The sequence below is a fragment of the Macaca thibetana genome, chromosome 11 (assembly GCF_024542745.1).
Source record: "Macaca thibetana thibetana isolate TM-01 chromosome 11, ASM2454274v1, whole genome shotgun sequence".
Taxonomy (NCBI): Eukaryota; Metazoa; Chordata; class Mammalia; order Primates; family Cercopithecidae; genus Macaca; species Macaca thibetana.
In genome coordinates, this window is record NC_065588.1 from 77,545,683 (window position 1) to 77,570,666 (window position 24,984).

Genomic DNA, 24,984 nt, shown 5'->3' on the forward strand with positions numbered 1-24,984 from the left:
AGTCTTTATGCTATTGTGTTAGGATTACCCATGAGAAGATATTAAAACTCTCAATTTTTATTCTGTAGTGCTTATGAAACTTGTATTTGTAGAAAATACATAATCTTTTATTTATTCTCATGACCTTAAATATATTCTATGGTGAGCTTACTGTGTGTCTTAATAATATCAGAAAAGTCATATTAAAACTGTGATTTATATCTTAGAAAAAGATCTTGTTTTTGTTCCAAACCACTGTTAACTTGACTTACCTTTAAAATAAATTGTGGCACTTTAATTTAAATGACAAATGACTGTATTAAAAGTCAATACTTATTTTAAGCAGCTTTACTGGGATAGAATTTACATGCCATAAAATGCACTCTTAAACATAAAAAGTTCAGTGGAGTTTAGTATACTCACAGAGTTGTGCAACTATAAACATAAGTTAATCTCACATTTTTTCCACCCCTAGTGGAAATCTCATAATTATTAGCAATCACTCACCCACCCACAGCCCCAGACAACCACTAACTACTTTCTGTCATACAGATTCGCTGTTTTGGACTTTTCACAGAAGTGGAGACACTGAACCTGTGTTCTTTCGTGACTAGTTTTATGCACTGAGCATGATGTTTTTGAATTTCATTCAAGTACTGTAGCATGTTATCCATACTTCATTTCTGTTATTGCTGAATAGTATTCCATCATGGGGATATATTACATGTTATTTATGTATACATCAGTTGATAGACATTAAGGTTGTGTCCACCTTTTGGCTACTATAAATAACTGCCATGAACTTTAGCGTAGAAGTCTTTACGTGGACAAATGTTTTCAGTTCTCTTGGATAGATTCCTAGAGTAGAATTGCTGGACCATATGACAATTCTATTTTTAACATGTTGAGGAAATGTTTTCCAAAGTGGTTGCACCATTGTACATTCCTACCAGCAATGTATGAGAGTACTAATTTTCCACATCTTCACTAAAACTTCTTATTGTCTATCTTTTTATTTCAGGTATTCTAGTGGGTGCAAAGTAATATTTCCTTGTGGTTTGTATTTGCATTTCCTAATGACTAACGAGATTGGACATCTTTTTAGGTACTTATGTTCATTTGTATATCTTCTTTGGAGAAATGTCTATTCAAATTATTTGCCTTCATATTAATTTATTTACATGTATTTTTATTGTTGATTTACATGAATTCTTTACATATATTTGATTCAAGTATTTTATGAAACATATGGCTTGCAAATAGCTTCTTTCTGTTCTTTAGACTATCTTTTCACTTTCTTTCATGATGGTGTTCTTTGAATTTCAAATGTTTTTAATTTTAAGAAAGTCCAGTTTGTCATTTTTTTTCTTTATGGCTTGGGTTCCTGGTATCATTTCTGAAAAATCAATTCCCAACAGAAAGTCATAAAGATTTTCAATTTTTTAAAGCAGTACATATATATATTTGAAATTACTAATTATCAAATGTAATATGTTATTTTAAATTTATATTTTATATATATTTTAAAAAATATATATTTTTACTCATTCACAAATATTTATTAAGCACTTACTTTGTGTAAGGTGGAAGATAACAAGTTTTAGAATTTTTTAAAAGGTGATAATACATTTCTGACATCAAGGCAATTCTATCAAGCAGAGAAGTAATACACAAATAAGCAAGTGTATGCATTGCCATAAAGTATTATCATAAAGTTTTATTTTGCTTCATATTTATGTTGTGGGAACAGACAGCAGAGAATATCTTTGTGATATTCTTTGAGTCGGGTCTTGAAAGATTAGTTATTATATTTCAAGTAAAGGAAAGGAGGGGAGTACTTATTCTAGGAACAGAAAATAACATGAGCAAAGGGAGGGGAACATTCCCTGCAGAATAATTATAAGTTGTCCTATATGCAGAGCAGAAAACATGTGCTATAAGGAAATGGTAAAATATGAGACTTGAAAGGTAGGGACAGCATTGATTATGATGGCCTTTGTTTTTCCATACTGCATAGAATAAACTTTGGGTACCAGATAGAATGACAGAGAGCCATCAAAGGTGTTTGAATAGGGAAGTAACATGTATAACTTTGCAGGTAAACTGTTACTCTCTCATCATAAACTCGGTAATTCAGATAAAGCCTTTCCTATCTGTAATGGACAATTTTTGCTTGTTTGTTCAATATCCATTTTTCTTTTTCCCCCTTCCTCACAGTTAGGGTTGCCAGATGAAATATAGAATGTACAGTTAGATTTGAATTTTCAATAAACAATGAAAAACTTGAGTGTAATGATATCACATGCAGTATTTGGGTCAAGCTTATAGTAGGGGAATTGATTATGAAAAGAAAACATTGAGCTAAAACCTGCAACACAAGCATAAATCATGCAGTTATCTGGCAGAGGAAACAGAAAGATCAAAGACAAAGCGATACAAGTGGGTTTATGATTTTCAAGGAGACCAGTGTAGCTAGAATGGACTGTATTAAATAAAGCAAGAGGGTGGGAGTGGATATAGATGGAAATATGATGTATATTCTTGAGATCATTTTAAGACCGGCTTTTGCTCAAAGTGATATGAAAACTATAGGAAGGTGTTGAGCAGAGGAGTGACATGATTTCACTTACATTTTCAATGGATTCCTCAGTCCTCTTATAAAAGACAGGACAAAAAAATGAATTTAAGAAAATGAATTAAGAGGTGAAAGATTACATTGGCTTAGACCACGGTAGTAGGACTAAAGGTTATAAAAGGGGTCATATTCTTTGAATGGATTGAATGTGATATGTGACAAAAAGCATAGACTCAAGGATGACTGCAAGATTCGTAGTCTTTGATTAGAAAGATGGTGTTGCAATTTTTTGGGAAGAGAAAGTCTGCAGGAGAAGCAGATTTGTGGTTAGGATGGGGAAAATCATGGACTGGGTTTTGAAAACAGTTTTAAATGACTAGTTAGATGTCAAAATAAAGGTGTCAAGGCAAGCTACTGTATAAGCCCACAGTAAAGAATAGTGAGTATATGGATGTTTTCTGCAAGCAGTTATAACATTGGATGAGATCACCTGTGGAGTGAAGTAGGGGGTCGTCAAAGATGACTAAGAATGTCTTTGTAGAACTCTCTTCAATTGTTACTTTATCAGAAAGGTCTTTCAGCCCTGCTATATTATATATTTACAAAATATGTTTGTTGTCTTTCTCACCTACCAAAATATATATTCCTAAAATTGTTATCTCTATTAAAAGTTTAAATCTTAACTTACATATTATTGTACATTAACTGTAATATAATTATTGTACTTGGCTGTCAAACAGACTTTCCAAACTCAGTATGTTTAAAATCTGTGTTCAGAACGTGCTTCTACCCCAAATATGTTTTGCCTTAATTCATCCCCAACTCAATTCGTGAGAACTTCAGTTTTTCACTTTCTCCAAAAATGGTGGAGTCATCCTTGAGTTCTCTCTTTTTCTCCCATCTTTTATACAATCTATGAGAAAAAGTTGTTGGCTTTCTTTTCACAAAATATGTGAATGTGACCCACTGTCATGACCTCCACCATTGTCACCCTTGTCTGCATCATCTATTCTCCTTTGAATTACTGTAACAACCTTGTAACTGGTTCTTTGTTTCTAACTTTGTTTCTTATTTTCATTCTTACAGCAGTCAGACTGATCCATGGTGATCCTGTTACATTGCAGTTAAATCAATATTCCCATGATAAATGTTCATAATAATCAGAAATATAAAAATAGCTAGGTCCCACATTACAGCATGAAATAAACATGTTAATGGTTGATAGAGAAAAACATTCACCTGTCAAATTCTTAAATAATCTATATAGTTTGAAGAGATGAGATGCATGTATATTGAATTTATTTTGTGTATATAGAGTTTATTCTTTTCTTTAGAGAAAGTCATCAATTGAAAGTTTTCAAATGTTTTGTTACTGCTGTTGTTGTTCATCTATAAAATAAAGAAGTAACACTAGAGTGGATCTTTCTTCTTGGATGAATTACCAAGTAGTCCTTTTAGATGTGTAAATATAAGTCAAGTAGGCTCCCACATCCCAAGGAAGAATATTTAATAGAACGCTGACAAAAAGTGTCTCTTCTACTGTGTCTTGATATTAAGAGAGTGGAGGGGGAAGATATTTGACGTAACCAGGAAATTTCAGGAAGGAGAGGAAAAAACAGATTACTCCTCTTTCAATTGTGAAGTTCAATGTTTTTCTAAATTCACTAGTAGACTGGCAATTGACTAGATCACAAGGAGCTCCAAGAGTCCACAAGGAGAACTTACCATGAGGGAAGTAAGAGTATGAACTTGAACTAGGGTCCAACACCCAGTGGTGGTTCTGGCATGGAATCTGGAAGACCTTTGACTCAGTCATCTTGATGTACTTGGGAACATGAGTATGAACCTAAACTTCAACTGGTAAAATTTGGAGAATGGAAAATTATTCCGGAAGAATAGCTTTGGTAGAGGATTGTCATTACTGCTGGCGGAACTTCCAAACTAGGCCATTTATTGGCACAGGATGGTTTCATTTGGCCTGTATGTCAGTGGGTTATTGCAATGGTTCATGGATGGTATTTGATTTTGAGGGAACACTTGTTTCAAAAGTGATACTTTGAGGGTTAAAAATATGCAACAGCATTTTTTAAAATTTTACTCGCTTGTTACTTTGTCACATTTTGCAGTTATCTTTTCATGAATTGTAAACAAGCAAACAACAACAAAAACAAACAAACAAACAAAACACCTTTTTGGTCTGATCAAGTTTTGAAAGTTTTTAGATCACTTGGACAGAACAACATTGGTCTCAAGAGGCTGGTACCAGACTTACTGCTACTTAGACTACTTGAGCTCTCATATATTTTAGATAGTCAAAAAAGAGTTCAACTTACCTGTATCCAGGTCATAAAAATTTTATATGTAAAGAATTGGTGTTAGGCATAGAAATAATAAACACTAATCAGGTACAAGAGAGTTTAATTTCTTTTCTCTTTTTAAAAATTTCATTTCTGTCAGAGAAGCATGCATACAATTAAAACAAACAAACAAAAAATCAAGTTGTTTATCCCTAGGAAAAGAAAAATAGTTCCAAAAGAATATGTGCCATCATTCTCAGCAAACTAACACAGGAACAGAAAACCAAACACCGCATGTTCTCAGTTATAAGTGGAAGTTGAACAATGAACACATGGACACCGGGAGGGGAACGTCACACACCAGGGCCTGTCGGGGTGTGGGAGAGCATTAGGACAAATACCTAATGCATGTGGGGCTTAAAACCTAGATGACAGGTTGATAGGGCAGCAAACCACCACGGCACATGTATATCTATGTAACAAACCTGCACATTCTGCATGTGTCACATAACTTAAAGTTAAAAGAAAAATCTGTCAATGAAATCCACTACTTTTGAAAGGGGAGTATATCGTATTCTGATAATACCTTTTAGAAAACTTGTAAAAGAAATTCCAAATCTGATCAAAGGTATCTACCATTTACTACAATAAGCATCACATTAATGAATAGCATTATTATTAAAGTCTATACTTTTACAAGCTTTATAAGTCTTAGACAATAATAAGAAATGAAAACTGAAAAGGAAGAGAAGAGAAAATTAAATCCTCCCAATTTGCTTAATTACTGAGAAAATACCAAGAGTATAGCAAACTCTTAGAACTGACAGGTTTGCTAGTTTGCTGGAATCCTTATCAATATTGGAAAATCAATAGCATCCTTATATGCCAGTATTAATTTATTAGGAAAAACATATAAAGGAGATAACAATTACAGTAACTATAAATGCCTAGAAATAAATCTAATCATCTATAAGAGCTCTATGGAAAAAATTAAACAATTTTATTGAAGAACATAAAATAATACATAAATGAATGGAGACATAAGGTATATGTACACATGGTATAAAACAGTATACAATAAAGGCAATAACCTCCCCAAGCTAATTTATTAATTTAAGCAATTCCAGTAAAAATCTTGTTGGGGCACAGAAAACGATTCCCCCAAATATGACTTTGGCTTGTTGAGTGCTTTGAAAATTGAAAGGCCTCAGAAATAATCTTTAGAATCAAATCTCTCTCTGACCTTCCTCTCCTTCCTTTTTCTCCCTCTCTCTGGGATTCCCTTATCTGGCTAAAAACACTTCTTTCCACAAGGAATGTAATTGTCTTAAGATTCCTCTCTTCAGGAATCCTGTCAGATTAACCACTAGAGAAGAGGAGAAATTGGGAGTCGTCATGCCAAGACAGACTTATCATCTGTTCTTCAGAGGACAGCTCCCAGAGATTACCCAGGGGACTTAATCTGCATAATAAAACAATATTTGTTCCTGCGCAGTTTTCCCCCCTTACTTTCCACTAATTTGTCGGTCCCACCCAGTTTCCAAAAAGAATCATTTGCAAAATGTGTGCCTCCTGAATCCGTACATATCTCTTATGTTGAGAATATTTTAGTATCAGCCCTCTGGCCCCTCTTCCAGTCTAATATTTTGTAAATGGCAGTTATGTCCATATGTGTGCTAAAATAAGTTTTGTATGTCTTTTTTTGTATTAATCTGCCTTCTCTCAATTCATTTTCAGCAAACTTTTAGAGGGCAGAAGAAAATTTTCTCCTTGGCCCCTACCTCGACAGGGTTGAAAAATGGAATTTGAAAAGCTGATATTATGATTAAGCTCTCAGAATCAAGATGTATAAAATTAATAGTTAAAACAGTGTGGCATTTATTTCTTATTCTTGAGCACATAATTATTAAGTGTTCATCATGTTCTGGGAACTATTCTAGGTACCTGAGTTTCATTAGGAATAAAACAAGGATCCTAACATTTATGGAGGTTATTCGCTAACTAGGGTGGCAGACACTACATTACAGACATTATAAATAAGTAAAGTATATAAATACATACTGTGTTATAATACATTACTATGTTAGAATATATTACAACATTTGAAAAAAGGCTGGATGGATTTGAGGAAGTTAGCCATGTATCTGGAGGAAAGGCATTTCAGACAAAGGAAAGAGGAAATCAAAAGTCAACAAGAGGCCAGTGTGGCTGGGGTAGATTTGGATATGAAGTCAGAAGATAAAGACAGTGAGATTTATGTAGAGCCTTGTGTAAGTGGAAAGCAGTTGCAGAGTTTTCAGCAGATGACTGATGTGTTCAGATATATGTTTTAAAACATCACTCTTGTATCAAAGTATCACATGAACCATATAAATATAGAATTAGAATATATCCATAGACTCTTTTTTTTAAAAAAAAAGGAAACAAATTACTCTGATTCATGCTGTTTTAAAAATAATCTGGAGACGGCCCATGGGTGAAGCAGAGAGACCTCATAAAAGGTGATTGATTACAATAAATCAGCTGAGAGATGACACTGGTTCCCAGACTGATCAATGGAAGTGGTAAGATTCTGGATATATTTTGAAGGTAGAGTAAATCAAATTTCTTTATAGTTGGATGGGAGGTGTGAGAGATAGGGAGGATGTAAGAGTAATTTCAAATTATTTGCTTGAGCAACTGGAAAGGCAAAGTTTTCATCATATAAACTGGAGATGATGGATCAAGTTTTGTAAGGGAGGATATCAAATAGGTAAGTTTTTGATATTTTAAGTGTGCAATGTCTTTTAGATATACAAGTGGAGATGTTCAATTGTGGCTGGATATATGCGTTTGGTTGTAGGGTCTGAACTAGAGGTAAAGATTCATAAATTATTAGCATATGAATAGGATGAGATTGATTGGAATCATGGAGAGAGTGTAGGCAGAGAAGATGTGCAGAGCTGAGCCCTGGGGTGAAGAAAGGAAGAGAAAAAGAGAAGAAACTGAGAGTCATCATGCCAAGACAGACTTATCATCTGTTCTTCAGAGGTCAGATGCTCCAACATTAAGAAGTCAGAGGCAGGAAAATAGATGGAGACATAGCCACTGGTAAGGTAAGAGGAAAGTGTATGATGGAAGAAAATGATTAACTATGTCAAATACTGCTGAGACATCAACTACAGCAAGGCCTGAGAATTGGCTTGTATTTAGCAATATAAATTTAGTGATGACTGTAGCAGGAGTGGCTTCTGTGCTGTCGTGGGGCAAAACCTTATTGAAATAGGTTTATAAAGGAATTTAAAATGTGGGGCCAAAAGATATATATATTTTTTTAAGTTAGGGGAACTTTGTATATTATAAAAATACAGTAGACCAGGGGTGCCTAGAGTCTAGGCCATGGATGTATACTGGTCTGTGGCCTGTTTGGGACCAGACTGCACAGTAGGAGGTAAAGGTGTGAACAAAGCTTGATCTGTATTTACAACTGCTCCCTATTGCTTGCATTACTGTCTGAGATCTACTTTCTGTCAGATCAGTGGCAGCATTAGATTCACAAAGGAGTGTGAACCCTATTGTGAACTGTCCATGCGAGGGATCTAGGTTGTGCACTCCTTATGAGAATCTAATACCTGACGATCTGTCACTATCTCCCATCACTGCCAGATGGGACCATCTGGTTGCAGGAAAACAAGCTCGGAGCTCCCACTGATTCTACATTGTGGTGAGTTGTGTAATTATTTCATTATATATTTCAATGTAATAATAATATAAATAAAGTGCAAAATAAATGTAATGTGGTTGAATCATCCTGAAACCATCCCCCACCGCACCCCCAGTCAGTGGAAAAGTTATCTTCCACAAAACTGGTTCCTGGTGCCAAAAACTTTGGGTACCACTGGAGTAGACAAAGAAAAAAAATGACGGCAAAAGAAAAAGCAATAAAAATTGCCGGGGAAATATACTTGATTAAATGTGTGCTGAAGACATTACACATGGTATAACAAAGTTTTCTTTGAGTAGGCTTTTTTGAAATTTTTGTAAGCCTCATGCTCACTCTAATAAACTCTTCCATTCTCTTAGAAACATGGACAGGTTTAAGACTTTGCTTAAAGTAAATAATCTTATATTTTGAAATTCATAAAATTAGGTAGTTTTACGCTGCCTTTCCCTCCATAGTTCACATTTAATCTTTATTTACTTGACCTGTTTATCTCAGATCCCCCTGTTCATGAGCTATGTGACTTTGAGCCATTGATCCTTGCTCTACAAACCTCACAGGGTTGTTGTTACAGAGATCAAATAACACAACTCATGTAAAGACTTATACCGGTTACTTATCTCATTCTAAAGACCTATAGCCCCTTTGTTAATGAGGTTTTGAGGCAAGTTTGAGAAACAATTTGCCTAACTTTAAAGGTCAAGAACTAGCATTCCTTAATTCCATATTGAGGCATATCCAGTAGAATGCTCATTCTGGCATGGGCTATTTCCCCGTGGATAAAGAGCATCTCTGGAAACATTACATACTGCGTTTCTTTCTTGACGCTCGACGATATTAAGAGTTAAAATATAAATACTGTAGTACTTATACGAGTTAAAAATTGTACAGAACAATATTTCCTAATATTCTTGTCCTGGAAATTTCATTTGTTGGGGGAGTGGGTCCCATCAAATACCCATTAAATTTCTGGGGAGCTTGTGTTTTATGAGAAATGATGAGATAGATAAATTCTACCAAAGTGAGAAAATAAAATTAGGTTAATTGAGGAACTTCTGAATGAAAAACTTAAAAATTCTCCTGGCCTTGCTTAACAGATCAGACAAAACAAAACAGAGGAAAAATAACTTGTTCTTGTGTACATCACCAAAAGACAACAGATTCCTTGGCACAAAATGAACCCTCCAATTATGTTAATAAATAAAGGTTAATGAACAAATTTCCAGTCAGCCAGTCTTTTAAAGTCTTTGGAAATATCCTTCTTCAGAAAAAAAAAAGTTTATTCTGAGTCCCTCAAATTCTCATTATACTTATTATTGAAGACAACAGAATCAATTTCACTTCATCTTTCCATCTAATAAGGTCTTAGTTAACATACAATAATCCAGTCACTGCTCCTCGAGAGATTTGTTTTGAACCTAATGAGTTTCCACACAGCATTAAAAGATTTTTATTTTTGCCATGGCATATAGAAGATTCCAGACCTTTGGTTATGTGCTTCCTCTCAAACTCAGCCTCTAGAAAATTGATATAACTTCATGTATATATGGCTACGCCACAGAATAGCCTAACTCTACTCTTTTGGCCCCTTTTCTAGCCAATCTTTGAACCACTGGGCCAGTCCAGTCCATGTATATCGTTGGACCTGTTCTTTCCAAGTTGGCAAATTCATAAACTCCATTTGGTTTGGGGTTTCATTACTTGACAATTCAACTGAAGAACAAAGGAGAATCATGCAAGTTGTTATGTTTTATTAGGAATTAGAGTACAATATATGGGATCAATACACAGAAGAAAATATTCTGTGAGTGCAATCCAGTTGTAAATAAGCCCAATTATAACTATTTTTGAGAGAGGGAATCAATAATGCATAAAATGAGCTACAGTTGACAAGACTGAATCTTTGAAAGAACGGTTGTTGGGAGTAGTTAACATGTATTGAGGAACACATAAAAATTAACAAAATGTAGTCAATATATTGTAGACATGCCTGGGGATGATGACTTTTAGTTAGAATTTAGTGAGAATCATTAAAAGAATGGCATTAGTGATAAATGATGTTTATTGGTATTTTAAAATAGGGTGAGATATATTGATAAGCCAAACTTTTAACTGGACAGCTGACAGGTTTGCGTGAGAATGTGCAAATCTTCATACAATGATATCTCAATATTTCACAATAGCATGATGGAATGAAATCCTTTGTCTTCACTGAGGATCACATTGCTCAGAGAGCTATATTGGCTTGTTCTAAGTACCTATTTTTGTCATTGGTTGTTCATTCTAAAACAGCATTATATTGCTAAAAGTCTACAAAACCCTTAATTTTGATAAAGGCATCACTTTGGATCAATATCCTTCATGAACAATAGTTCCACAATGAAAATACTAGACAATTATTTATTAAATGTACCCATCTAAGGATTATTCTTGCCACAGATTCTTCATTTTGCTTTATGTACTTTTTGTCCATAATTCTTCTATCTGACAAGAACTAAAGAACTGAAAACATGCAAACAAAAATCTATTTCTGATTTTACATTTATTCAGCTTTCACATTTCCATATTACTGTTGCTTAAATTATTATGTTGCATTTTATTTTAATTTAGAGAACAGTCACGAATAAATGTCAGATTCAAAGAGGAGAGAAGAATAAGAGCAACAACTTTAAAAAGGAAGCTTTAACTTAAGTTCACCTAGTAATTAAGCTCGAAGTGGGAATGATAAACAAAGAGGCCTGGGAGGCGAGAAGAGGCCAGCCAGCTTGGGAAGAACCTCACGTGACATGCCGAGGATGTGCCTCATCTGTTGTAAGGTCATTGAAGAGTTAGTCAACTCCACTCTTCGATCTGTGAAGAACTAGTGTCTCAGTCACTAATACATGACATGTACAAAAATTCACTGCATATAGTTAAGTGTGACTATCGTTTTGTGAAAGCTTTTTCATATTGTTGACTCCTTGTATTTCTCAGGCTTCAGTTCAAATCCCACCATCTTAAAAAGATCTGCCTCTTTAATGTCTTCACCACTCACCTTGTACAGGTCCCTTGGTCATATCTACGCCCTTTTACACTGTGTATATTTGTTTATTGCCTATACCCTCAACTATCTTATTCATCATTATATTCCTGTCACCTAGAATAGGGGCCCATTTCCTAGTACCTTTAATAAGGTTGCCACTAAATATTTATTTGATTGAAAACACAGTATTAACAAATAGAATAAGCATTCATTGCTTGTATACAATATGCCTAAGATGATGTAATTTATTGAATATAGTGTTTCTATTCTTATAACTCTGTAAGTTGGCAAGACTATTTTATCTGAAACTGAGACTCAGGAGTGTTAAAGGGTAAGGTTAACACAGCTAGTAGTTGGCAGAGATAGGAACTTCAAACAAATCGCTATTCCACATTGCTTCTCTGACACCCCTCAATGAGGATTAATTAACCTTATTTTTAAACTCAATATTATTTTTGATAACACAATATTTATCATGTTTTATGATATTAATTTGGGCATGTTTATTTCTCACTGTAGATTCTTACCAAATTTATTACAGACTATATCTTCTGAATCTCTACCATATCTAATATTCTACTGAATCACATCAGTTAGCAAATATTTGCAGTTGAAAAAATAATTAGAAGTACAGATTATAGAAATAACAAGCATTATTATCTCCTTTACAAGAGCAGCATGTTTACTTTTAAAAATTCACCAATTAACTTCCATCTAGAAAGAAATAGGAAAAAGTTATTAGAGCCCAGTTCTGAAAAGGCGGAATTTAGTGTTCTGAAAATTTGTATTATCCTGTGAATATTTATATTCTTCTAAAACAATCAATTACATTTAAGACCACACAGAAATATTTAAACTCATTTCAGTTAAGTGTTTTTTCTTTTCATTGTTTTCTTTTAAAAAGGCTGATAATAATTACCAGACTTTTCCATGAATAATAAGGCCTATTTCAGAGTGTGTTTTTATGAGATTATTTTTGTCAACTATTTTGTCAAACATTTCTTAATCCACTGGTATAAAACATCTTCTGTTGGCTAATCACCCACCTTGACTGTGTAATTTAAATAAATTAACTTCCCTAAACAAAGGGTAATCCTTCCGACTAGGATTTAGAAGTCACTTTCTTAGCTCTATTAATATATAAAAATTGTTTTACGTTTTTGTCTTGATCAACCACTTTTCAATTTACACACTAACATTACAATCATCGTTGATAATCTGCCAAAATAATATTCTCTTTTCTTTTGTTTGAATATACCTTTTTAAAAGTTCTCAATTAAAAAAATAAGTAATAGGCTTTAAATTACAATACTTTGACAACTTGTTTTATGGCATTAATATACCTCAAATAATCATGTCATGGAGGATGATTTTGATATTAAAAATGCTCTATAATATTTTATGTGTATAACTTGGAAGTATTTATATAAGGACAATGAAAATAATAATCAGGATACTGTTGTATGTTTTATCAAGAAATGTCAGGTAAAGAAATGTGGTATAGCTGAGCACAGTGGCTCACACCTGTAATTCCAGCACTTTGGGAGGCTGAGGTGGACAGATTGCTTGAGCTCAGGAGTTCAAGACCAGCCTGGGCAACATGGTGAAACTCTTGTCTCTATAAAACATACAAAAATTAGCCGGGCATGGTGGCTCGCACCAGTAGTCTTAGCTACTTGGAAAGCTAAGATGGGAGGATTGCTTGAGCCCAGGATGGGGAGGTTGCAGTGAGTCAAGATTATACCACTGCACTATAGCCTGGACTGTCTCAAAAATATGTAAATAAAAATAAATTTTAAAATGTGACATAAATAGGCTGGGCGCGGTGGCTCAAGCCTGTAATCCCAGCACTTTGGGAGGCCGAGATGGGCGGATCACGAGGTCAGGAGATCGAGACCATCCTGGCTAACACGGTGAAACCCCGTCTCTACTAAAAAATACAAAAACCTAGCTGGGCGAGGTGGCGGGCGCCTGTAGTCCCAGCTACTCGGGAGGCTGAGGAAGGAGAATGGCGTAAACCCGGGAGGTGGAGCTTGCAGTGAGCCGAGATCGCGCCACTGCACTCCAGCCTGGGCGACAGAGTGAGACCCCATCTCAAAAAAAAAAAAAAAAAAAAAAAGTGACATAAATAGAACTAATTATTACAACACTTTATTGGATCATCCTGAGAAATCAATCACAGGATTAATATAAATTGAAACACAGTTTACATATTTTTAACTTTAGACTAAATATATATGACATATTGTACATATTTTAGGTTCACACTAAAGGATATGGGCATGAGATTATGCATGATAATAATATATAATTATTCTAAAGCATTTAGAAATCACTCTTCTTGAAATTCAAGGAAGCTGAAAAAAGGAAATGAATACCAGTAATATAATGTTTAAAAACCTTTAGTTACACCAACACAAGAAGTGATTGACTTAGCATTGGCACACAATTTCTTTTCTCCACTGGCTGAAATGCCTTCCCTAAGAACTGGAAGTCAAAGAAAGTTAAAGACAAGTGCTTTGGGTCACCAATGACTCAAAATCCTCTATATGTGCACTTATATCTGTGAAGATTAATAGAGACAAATATCAATTATGTGTAAATCCTCATTCTAATTCTGTAACCAGTTCCTGAAAAATAATCTGTCATAAACTGTCTTACATTCTCTAATGTCTGCATATTCAAATATTTAGTGGTTATATTGTTAGAGTAGGTAGTTAGGCAACCAACAGGTGATGGTCAGGTGGCTGTTAAACTCTCTCTGTAAAACAATTATTGGTTGCTGCCAGTGCCAGGGAAAGACAGTCTCTAATAAATAGGAAACATCTGAATCTGGTGATCAGCAGTTTCCAGATAAGATCTCAGGAGTCGGGCGAGTGGACTCAAGCATGCGCACTGAGAAGCAAAATGGCAGCGTTTAACTGGTATAGGAATAGAACATTCCTCTAGGAACACTCAACTGCTAAGGGGAAAAGGCCTCCAGTGAGCATGTATACAACTTGAGTAAACAGGCTGTGCATGTGGCCCCTCCCAAGTGCTGACAGGCCACGGCACGTGCAGACAGCCCACCCCAAGGGAAGAACCAGGGGAGAAGTACCACAACCCCAGAAGCATGCTAGTGTATAAAACTCCAATTCAGAGGTCAAATTGCACACTTGAATCTCTTAAGTTGCCCATTTGGCCATTTTCCAGCTGTACTTTATTTCCTTTTGTTCCTGCTCTAAAACTTTCCTACCCTAAAACTTGCCTTTGTCTCTCCCTTTGCCTCATGCCCACAGTCAATTTCTTTCTTCTGAGAAGGCAAGAATTGAGGTTGCTACAGACCTGTATGGATTTGCTGCTGCTAACAATATCTTGATGAAACAATATTTGAAAAAAATATATATGTGTGAGCATTCCCTGCCCTCCCCCTCCATAAGAAGAACGCTTTAAGTATGAAGTAATCTGGTAGAAGATAAACAAAATCTCAAGTTGTTCATGTCTGAGAAAGGTATATTTCTTCATTTCTGGACTAGATTAGCATAAATACAGCATTATTATAGAAAACAACAATTTGTAGCCTTCTATGAAAAAGACTGGATGACCATAAAATCCATTTTTATAACGAACCAATTGTGATTCTATAATTCTCTGAGGAGAGGTATACTACTAATGACATAATTAAAATGAAAGAGCAATATCAAATTACATGTTGGTTTCCTAAACTGAGTGTAGGTGAAAATGCCTTATTAAAGAGCTTGGTGGTATATCTACTGAAGCAGTATCAGTTCATTTAGTTGAAGGAAAGAGAAATAATTTTATTTTAATCTCTGATACAGCTGATGAAATACGTCAAATTGTAGTTTACATTTTATATTGAGCTTAAGATTTCTATTAAATACATGGCTAAAGGCTAAATTTATGGTCTTATATGAAGATCTGTTCATTTGTCAGCCACCAGAATAGAAGCTTCTCTCTGGAAATTCATCTGATTTATTTACTTTATTTTGCTTTTCTACTTGAAGGAAGAAACATAAGAAGTCCCTCTATTTTTTCTAACCACATAAGTAAGGAAATGATAAACTTAATTTATAGTAAGAATTCTAATGCTATTTATTGTATTGTCCAGTCACTTGCTTCTTAATGGCTAGGTTTTAGAAACTCTTGACATTTTCAATTACAGCAATTTAGCTAGCTGATTCATGTGGTCTTCATTTAGGAGCTTAAGAATCCAAAGATATAACTTGTTACAGGCAAATGATTCTCCTGAGTTTCCAACACAGGATGTGTGAATGCCTCTGTGTAATTTTCATCTGATTCTGGACCTGCCAATAACTTACCTTCTTCCTCTTGTGTTGGAAAGAAGTGGTCCTGCACAGAAACCTTTTGTCTTTTGCTAGTGGAGCAACAGAGTGCTAGTTTCCTTTGAGTGAGACTAAACTTCACCCAAAGGGAGAATCATTGCATTATAAAAAATGGTAAAAGTCCCATGACTTCACATATCATTTTATGTTATCTCTCATTAACAAGAGTACTGCTGAGGCCTCAAACAATGCAGGAAAAATACCAATCAAATAAAAGTTTACCAACAATTTTTGCAGTGATAAACAACCAGTAAGTTACCAATTGTATATTATATCACTTACAATTCAAAAGTGTTGTTTAAGACTTAAAATAGTCCTGCCTATATATGTACTTATATGTATATGCCATATATACACACACACAATGTGTGTATGTGTACTTTAAATTATATTATTTATATATATTATAAATTCAATTCTATATAATTGAAATACTTTTAAGAGAATCAATTAAGCAGGTAAAAAATTCAAATATGTGTATATGCATACACACAACATATACACATACGTATTATATTTAAGAGAATCAAAATAAGAACAAAAAATGAGAAAGGAAATCATCATAAACCTTGAACTTTTGACCAAAGAATCAACAAAAACTAAAAAATGTTCATTATGTGGTTTTTATATTTCCTGTCAAATGATATAAGAAGTAAACATTTCCATGTAAGAGCATGTGGTGTGTGTCATACCTTCTCATGGACTTTCTGTCCAGGTTCCATCCCTTCAAGATGTTCTGATTCTGTGGATCCCTCGCTTGATGCCATTTTTCTTTGTATATGAACATTTTGTTCACGCAAGGCAACAATCTGCAAAATAAAAGCACTATGCCTTTAAAGTCTAAATAGAGCATAAAATAAAAAAAGAAAATGAATTTACTTCAATGTGATTAAGAACTAATGAACACTAAAAAATAACCAGAAAGTGAACATTACATTTTTGAATTATTATTCAAAATATATGTTTAAATGTAGGTCACCATTTTGAATAATATTTATAAAACTTCATAACATCTCTGCCAAGAAGAGGTTAAAGCACTGTGAAATTTACTTAAGAAAATATTTTCTAGTTGGAAGTGCATCTAAATCAATGATGTATTTGTATTAATGTGCCATTAATTCAGAAATTTTTTTCTAAATTAATTTATAGGATGTAATAAAAATGTTTTTTGGTCTCTATTTTTAAAGTATACAAGGAACATAAATAAAAAGATTGAAGGTTGAAGACTATGAGCACAGCAATTTCGCCTACATTGATAGCCCATCTGCAATTTAATATAAGCAGATACATAGCTGGACTTAAAAAATATTTTGTAATTCTGTCATGAACATGTATTAAATTTGTTTTATTATTATAATTTTAATGTCCATTATTTTACCAAATTTAATTAATTTGCAAACACAAATTCAGAAAGCAGTTAATTCTTACAAACTTTCAGCTCAATTTTAATGACAAAATTATTTCAATTAAAAAACAAATTATCGGGTAGTTACAGCATAAATGATCATAGTAATATATAGAGTGAAAAATAGTGCTTCAGCCTTTATAAAATGGCATTTTAAAATACATTTGCTATATATATGTATATATACACATCACTTTGAAAATAGTTTACATTATATTAATGCTGTAACTTATTTATTTCATGGCATATTTTATTGTATTATCAACTCAGGTATTAGTCAATATTAGTTCTGGGAGAAATAAATGTACATAGTATTTAATGCACAATAAGATCTGAATAATATTAAACTTACATGTGGAAATTACAAGACCAACATGTCACAAGACGAATAATCATTAACTGAAAAAAACATGGTATCAAGGGGTTGGGTGTTTGCCCTGCTACCTGACACTACTTCAATGCCGTATCTACCACCATGTGTCCATGACATCAGCTGATCTTGCTATATAATCTCTGGTATTTGAGCATTTGGTATATCCTTTTCTAGTTATATGTTCCTCTCTCTCATATAACTGTAATCATCAAATAATTGGCTCCCTCACTCTTACTCTTGTCCATCTACAATCTATTATCCACAAAGCAGCCAGGTACATCTTTCAAACTTAAATTATATTGTGTAACCCCTCAGCTTTCTAAAAAAATTAATGTTTGGCCTGGCGCGGCAGCTCAGGCCTGTAATCCCAGCACTTTAGGAGGCCAAGGTGGCCAGATCACTTGAGGTCAGGAGTTCATGATCAGCCTGGCCAACTGGTGAAACTGGTCTCTACTAAAAATACAAAAATTAGCCAGGCATGGTGGTGGGCACCTATAATCCCGGCTACTCAGGAGGGCTGAGCCAGAAGAATCCCTTGAACCTGGGAGGTAGAGATCACAGTGATCCGAGATTGTGCCACTGTACTCCAGCCTGGGCGACAGAGCAAGACTCTGTCTTAAAATACAATAAAATAAAATAAAATAAAATAAAATAATTTAATTTTTTTTAAACTAATGTTTTCCTAGCTTATTTAGCCAAAATTTAAACTTCTTAACAAGGTCTATACTGTCCTATTTGAGCCCTTTGCTTCAGCAACACTGGCCTTTCCATTCCTCAAACATACCTGTCTCTTACCTACACAGAACTGAAGAATTTGATGATCTTCCTGTCTAAAACATTATTCCTCAGCTATCACAGGGGACAGAATCCCATCTTTAAAAACAGCTGAGATACCACTCCTCAGAGTGAATGTGTCTTTTCATCGAACACATTTTACAATATATCCCTATTTATTTTTGTGCATGTAGCACTCATTAAAGTTTATTATTCCATTTCTCCACTTCCTCATTTTGCTTATTTATTTAGCTAGCACAAGTCCTAATAATACCTCCTGAGAAAATAATTTTCAAAAGAATGCTTCATTGAAAACAGCATTTTCATATGAAGTAGCACATCAAGTTATTATGTGCAGGGTATTCACTAAAAATGTGTTGAATTAAATAATACATGGATATGGGAAAACAAAGATCTGAACCTAATTAATTCAAAAAATAACAAAAGATAAAGATTTGGAGGGTACACAAAACTTCAGAAACATTCTTTTCACATTAGTCAACGTGGAAATAGATTACATCAAAGGAATGACAAGAATAAAAAAAATAGCTCCTAGATATATTATTTTTATATTACACTCTTAACATGTTGCTTTTGGCATAAATATTATGTTACAATTGAGATATTATGAGATTTTATTAATCATAAAGTTTAAAATATTCAAGTATCATTTGTTGACATTCCACTAGAGACAACACCTATGACTAACAGAAATGCTAATACAAAGTACCAGGCCATTTAAAAATTATATGCTTTGTTCTATTATTAATCTATTCAGAAGTGAAGGGAGACATTTAAAAACTATTTCAAGAGCAAATATAACTCTCAGTTTATAGATCAGCTTACATTTGTTTAATAAACAAATGACTTTCAAATATGTCCTGGTGCCTGAAATAAAGCAGGCCATCTATAAAAGTTTATTGAATGAATCAGTGAAAAGACGAATTAATGTCCCTATTAAAAATAATCAAGAAATCAAATTCATTCAAAAAAAAGTACAAATATAATTGAGCCACTATGATTTTTAAAATTCTAAACTTCAAGTTTGCTACAGTGTATACATGACAATTAGTTCCAAAAAAGACATATTTTTCAACCACTAACATGCTAACTTTGTTTTGTAAAAATGAATCAAGTCCAAAAACGTTGGCTCTTGATACAGAAGAATGAATATGACATATTCTATATTCTCTACCACTCTAATATGCTATTTTCCCCAATAATAAATTATCCTGGGTAGTTATGAAACCAAAGCTTCAGCACCTGATTTAATTGTGGGTGTTAATAAGCGGATTATTTCTGACACTGGGGAAAGGGGGGAAGTTAGTAGTTCTCTTTTAAAAATTCACCTTTTGGGGTTAAGCGTTTTCTTCAATCTGTTTTAAAGAGTGAAGAGTTCACCAATAAATCACTAGAGCCTAAGGTAGCACAGACTTCTTTAGGAAATTCTCTTAGCTGGTTTGAGAAGTGAACACAAGAGATGGCTAGGGCACCAGCTTGGGACAGTAAATAGAATGAAAAGCAGCTGATGGTCTCAAAATATTCCCTAGGCTCTCCCTGAGAGGGAATGTTGTCAGAGGGAGGGCCCAAGCAATTTGCCTACAAGAAAACTAACATAGGTCTGGATGCCTCACTACTAAACAACATGGCCTACTTGCTATCATTTAAATGTTCCCTCCAAAACTTATGTGGAAATGTAATTGCCTTTGTAATGGTATTAAGTGGTCAGACCTTTAACAAGTTTTTAGGGCCTGAGGGCTTTGCTCTCATAAATGGATTAAGGCTGTTATCTCTGGAGTGAGTTATTTATTACTGGTGTGGGTTCTGGATAAAAGGATGGAGTTTGCCCCTCATCCTCTCTCTGTATCATCTCACATGCTTTTATGCCCTTCCATCCTTCTGCTATGGGATAAGGCATCATAGAAGCTCATGCCAGTTGCCAGTGTCATGCCTTGGACTTCCCAGCCACCAGAACTTTCAGAAATAAATTTATTTTCTTTAAAAATCATCCAGTCTGTGATATTCTGTTATAGCAACACAAAACAGACTAAGACACTACTCCAAATATGATTACATGTTGAGTAGGAGGAACCACTTATGTACAAGTCCTGTTGTTTACCCAGTTCTTATATAACTGTACTGAAAAACCCACTATGTACAAGCACTGTGCTAAACTAGTTTTATCTACAAAGGGGGTATGATTCATGTTTAACAAATGATCAGATTAAGATAAAGACAGATTAATGAGGAGAACTGCTGTGGTTTGAATATATGCCCTCCTCCAACCCCCAACATTTGTATATTGAAACCTAGGGCCCAATCTGATAGTTTTGAGAGGTGATGTCTTTAGGAGATGATAAACGGAATTAGTACCAATATAAAAGACCTCAAGGGTACTAGCTAAGTAAGCCTTTTGCCATTCATCTTCTGCCACGTGAGGACACATTGTTCAGGGTGCCATAATGGAAGTAGAAGGCAGTCCTTACCAGACACCAAATCTGCTGATGCCTTGATGTTGGACTTTCCTGTATCCAGAACTGTGATAAATATTTCCATTGTTTATAAATTATGCAGTCTCAGACATTTTGTCACAGCAGCACAAATGGACTAAGAAGTAAGAGTGAAATAAAACTTAACTCCATATCCTTATACTTCCTAATTTGTAACATTGCCTCAAATGGCTCCGCTTTTACATTTGCAGTCTACTAAATCAGGAGAAGTTAATAGCAGGCTGGGCTAGGAAGCATAAACATTTTATTTCCAAGGGCTGATACCCTTTCTGGAATCCTTTGTACATCATTAAGATTGGACGCCTCCCTGGACAGATTCATATGGAGGCAAAGTTTTGCATATATTTTCAGTGAGTTAGCAGCCCACTGAAAGCTCATGGAATGCTGTTCAAGATGAATATTTCTCAACTGTGTTTTCTGTTCAATCATCATTTATCAGGTATCTGTTGACATTTGCTTTTAGGTATCCCTTCACATTTCTTTTGATAATAACATCTTATATTTTCATTGGAGACTTTCTTATTCTAATCCCACAGACTGTCAATTAAGGAACCAAGAGCCCATGGAAAATGGGTGGGCACATGATCCAAGCCAGGGAAATCAGAATATTATTACTTTACATGTTTCTGGCTGAGCTATGGGAAACTATTCTCTCTATCTACTAAGGAAGGTAAACTGGTAGAATATCAATGGGGTACTCTTTTTCATTAATTCCTACACATGCAGAAAACACATGGAAGAGATGAGGTCCTAATAAATTGCTTCTGGTCCTGATTCTAGGCATCCTTAAATCATTCCTTGGCATTTTAGTAATATGAGCCAAGCCCCAAATTTCCCCTTTTGTGCCCAAACTCACTTGGAATGGTTTTCTGTCACTTGCAACTAAAAGTGACTTGCAAATGCATCAGGAAACATGGAAGACAATACAAAGCATGCAATATCTAAGTGAGGATTTTAGAGACTAAGAATTTACCAAACAAACATGACAGAAGATTTTTTAGGTGTATAGAAGATCACAGGCATTTTGTGTTTCTACTACTTTGTGTTCCTAGCACTGTAAGTTGTTAAATATTCCTGTGGCAAAAAGTACCTGGAAAAAGTTGGAGGAAGGATGGGATTAGCAAAATTAAAGTGCTTCAACTAAATCTCGGGCATCTGTGTGCTTTTTCTCTCTGGCTTATTGCTTTGTCTTGATCCTTATTTGTGTTTTCTGGTTGCTCATAAGCTTATAACAGCCTGACCCATTCCTTCTAGGCACTCTCAAACACGTCATATTTTCTATTGGGAGAACCCGCTCCGGATGGTTACGTGGGTTCTTTTCTATTTCTTAAGTGTCTCAACTGGTTTGAGAAATAAAGGGAAAGAGCACAAGAGAGAGAAATGTAAAGCTGGGTGTCCGGGGGAGACATCACATGTCGGCAGGATCCGTGATGTTTCCTGAGCCTTAAAACCAGCAAGTTTTTATTAGTGATTTTCAAAAGGGGAGGGAGTGCACAAATAGGGTGTGGGTCACAGAGATCACATACTTCACAAGGTAATAAAATATCACAAAGCAAGTGGAGGCAGGGCGAGATCACAGGACCATAGGATGGGGCGAAATTAAAATTGCTAATGAAGTTTCGGGCATGCATTGTCATTGATGACATCTTATCAGGAAACAGGATTTGAGAGCAGACAACCTGTCTGACCAAAATTTATTAGGCAGGAATTTTCCTTATCCTAATAAGCCTGGGAGCGCTACAGGAGACCAGGGCTTATTTCATCCCTTCGGCTTCGACCATAAAAGATGGCTGGCCTTAAGGGGGCCGTCTGTAAACCTACCCTCAGGGCGCATTCTCATTCTCCGGGATGTTCCTTGATGAGAAAAAGAATTCAGCGATATTTCTCCTATTTGCTTTTGAAAAAGGAGAAATATGGCTCTGTTCTGTCTGGCTAACCGGTGGCCAGAAGTCTTATCTCTGGTGTTCCCTGAACATTGCTGTTATCCTGTCCTTTTTTCAAGATGCCCAGATTTCATATTGTTCAAACACACATGCTCTACAATTTATGCAGTTGATGCAATCATCACAGGGTCTGAGGCGACATTTATCCTCCTCAGTTTACGAAGAAGATGACGGGATTAAGAGATTAAAGTAAAGACAGGCATAGGAAATCACAAGGGTATTGACTGGGGAAGTGATAAGTGTCCATGAAATCTTCACAATTTATGTTCAGAGATTGCAGTAAAGACAGCTGTAAGAAATTATAAAAGTATTAATTTGGGGAACTAATAAATATCCATGAAATCTTCACAATTTATGTTCTTCTTCCGTGGCTTCATCCAGTCCCTCTGTACAGGGTCCCTGAATTCCTAACAGTTTTCAAGCCAGTCTTCTAGGTTTCATTCATATCCTCGCCTCTGTCAGGTTGATTTTGGCTCTGACAAGCTCTGACCCCACACAATAAACAACCGTAGTCTTGGTGGCTGGGCCTCCAGTCTGCAAAATTCCTTAGCCCTCATTTTTTTTTCTACCAGCTTGAATACTACCATGTCTTGCAACAGACCCTCTTCTAGCTCCTTGCCTATGAACAACTGTTTTTCTTTGATATCTTGGAAAGATTCACTTATTTTAAAAATATTCATTCAGCACTGACGATATACCAAGTATTAGGAAACTATAATCGGGGGAAAAAGGCAGAAATCCTTCCTAATGGAAATTGTACTCTCATTGGGGAAAATAAATTATAAACAAAAATAAGCAGAGCATATTTTTAAATGCTGATAACAGAAAAGGGAAAATCAAACCAAGTGAAGGATGCTGTGAGGTATAATTTAATTACAAATTAGGTGATTTCTGAGTATGGACTTGAGGACAAGAGGGAACAAGCAATGTGGATATCTGGGAGAAGAACATTCTAGAAAATGTAAATAATTATTAAAAAACAAATATTGAGATTTATTACACTATTTCATGAAGTTCTTTAAATGATGTAAAATGTCCTCCCTAAAAGAGAGGTAAAAAATCAGTGCAAGTTGATGCCCTGAAAACTTAAGGAAATATGTTATCATGAAGAAAATGTGATTTGTTAGAAAATAACAAAGACTATTAAATATCTTTATATTCCAAAATTTTAGGATTTCTTGAAGGTTTAAGAAATATTAATACATTTATTCAACAAATATTCATTTGATCACTGTTCTAAGTATCACAAAATACTGAGGAAAATGCAGACAGTTTCCTTCCCTTGTGGAGGTTACTTCCAGTTAAAGAGGCAAAAAAAAAAAAAAAAAAAAAAAAAGGAAGCAGTAAAACTACAATAACAAAAATAACAATTATTTATTGAGCTCTTATAATGTGCCAGAAACTGTGCTAAGCACATTATATAAATTTGCTTCTTTTCATAAACTTTGCATCTATATTAACTTTTCTTTCCAGGTTTGAGATTTCTTGGAATCAGATGCTGAGACTATTATACTTAATGGCAACAACCACAATTGCTTTTGCACCACCTAACAGTAATCAGGTGCAAGTAGTTTGAGAGGTGATTCCTGGAAGTAAAACATTCCTTAAATATGCTTGAAAGGCTGAGGATGAGTCCTGGCCCATGTAATTGTTGCTGGTTGTAAGATCTTGTACAAGCTATTTAACCTCAAGTTCAGGTTCTTCTTATATCAAATGGAGGGCAAATAATATCTACTTTACATTATATTTGTTTGTAAAATACTTAGTCAAATTGGATGTACATTAACCACTATTAATGACAATAACAATAATGAATTGTCTTCCACTTGCTTCTTCAATTTTATCTTTCTATTCATATCGCATGCTCTAGTTTACTGAAAGGATTGCATCACACATATAAAAAGTGCCATCTTGGCTGTGAGATTTTATATTCACCTGGGTTACCTTTCCTCCTTTTTAACTGCCTCTTAGTCACTTAGTCTTTTACATCTTTCAGCTGAATTCGGGGACAATGTCTTCCCAAGGAGTTACAGAATTCCTTAGTATTCTCCAGTAACTCATGT

The 24,984-nt window shown here is 34.7% G+C and overlaps 1 protein-coding gene across 22 annotated transcripts in view; it reads right to left on the reverse strand.

The window, feature by feature from the left end:
* The window catches only part of PPFIA2 (PTPRF interacting protein alpha 2), a 504,804-nt gene that overhangs the window by 132,990 nt on the left and 346,830 nt on the right, over positions 1 to 24,984 (reverse strand). For all 22 annotated transcript variants that reach the window (XM_050749219.1, XM_050749217.1, XM_050749222.1 and 19 more), the window contains one exon: positions 16,609 to 16,725. In XM_050749219.1, the coding sequence (XP_050605176.1) occupies positions 16,609 to 16,725 (117 nt within the window). The remainder of the gene's footprint in view (positions 1 to 16,608; positions 16,726 to 24,984) is intronic.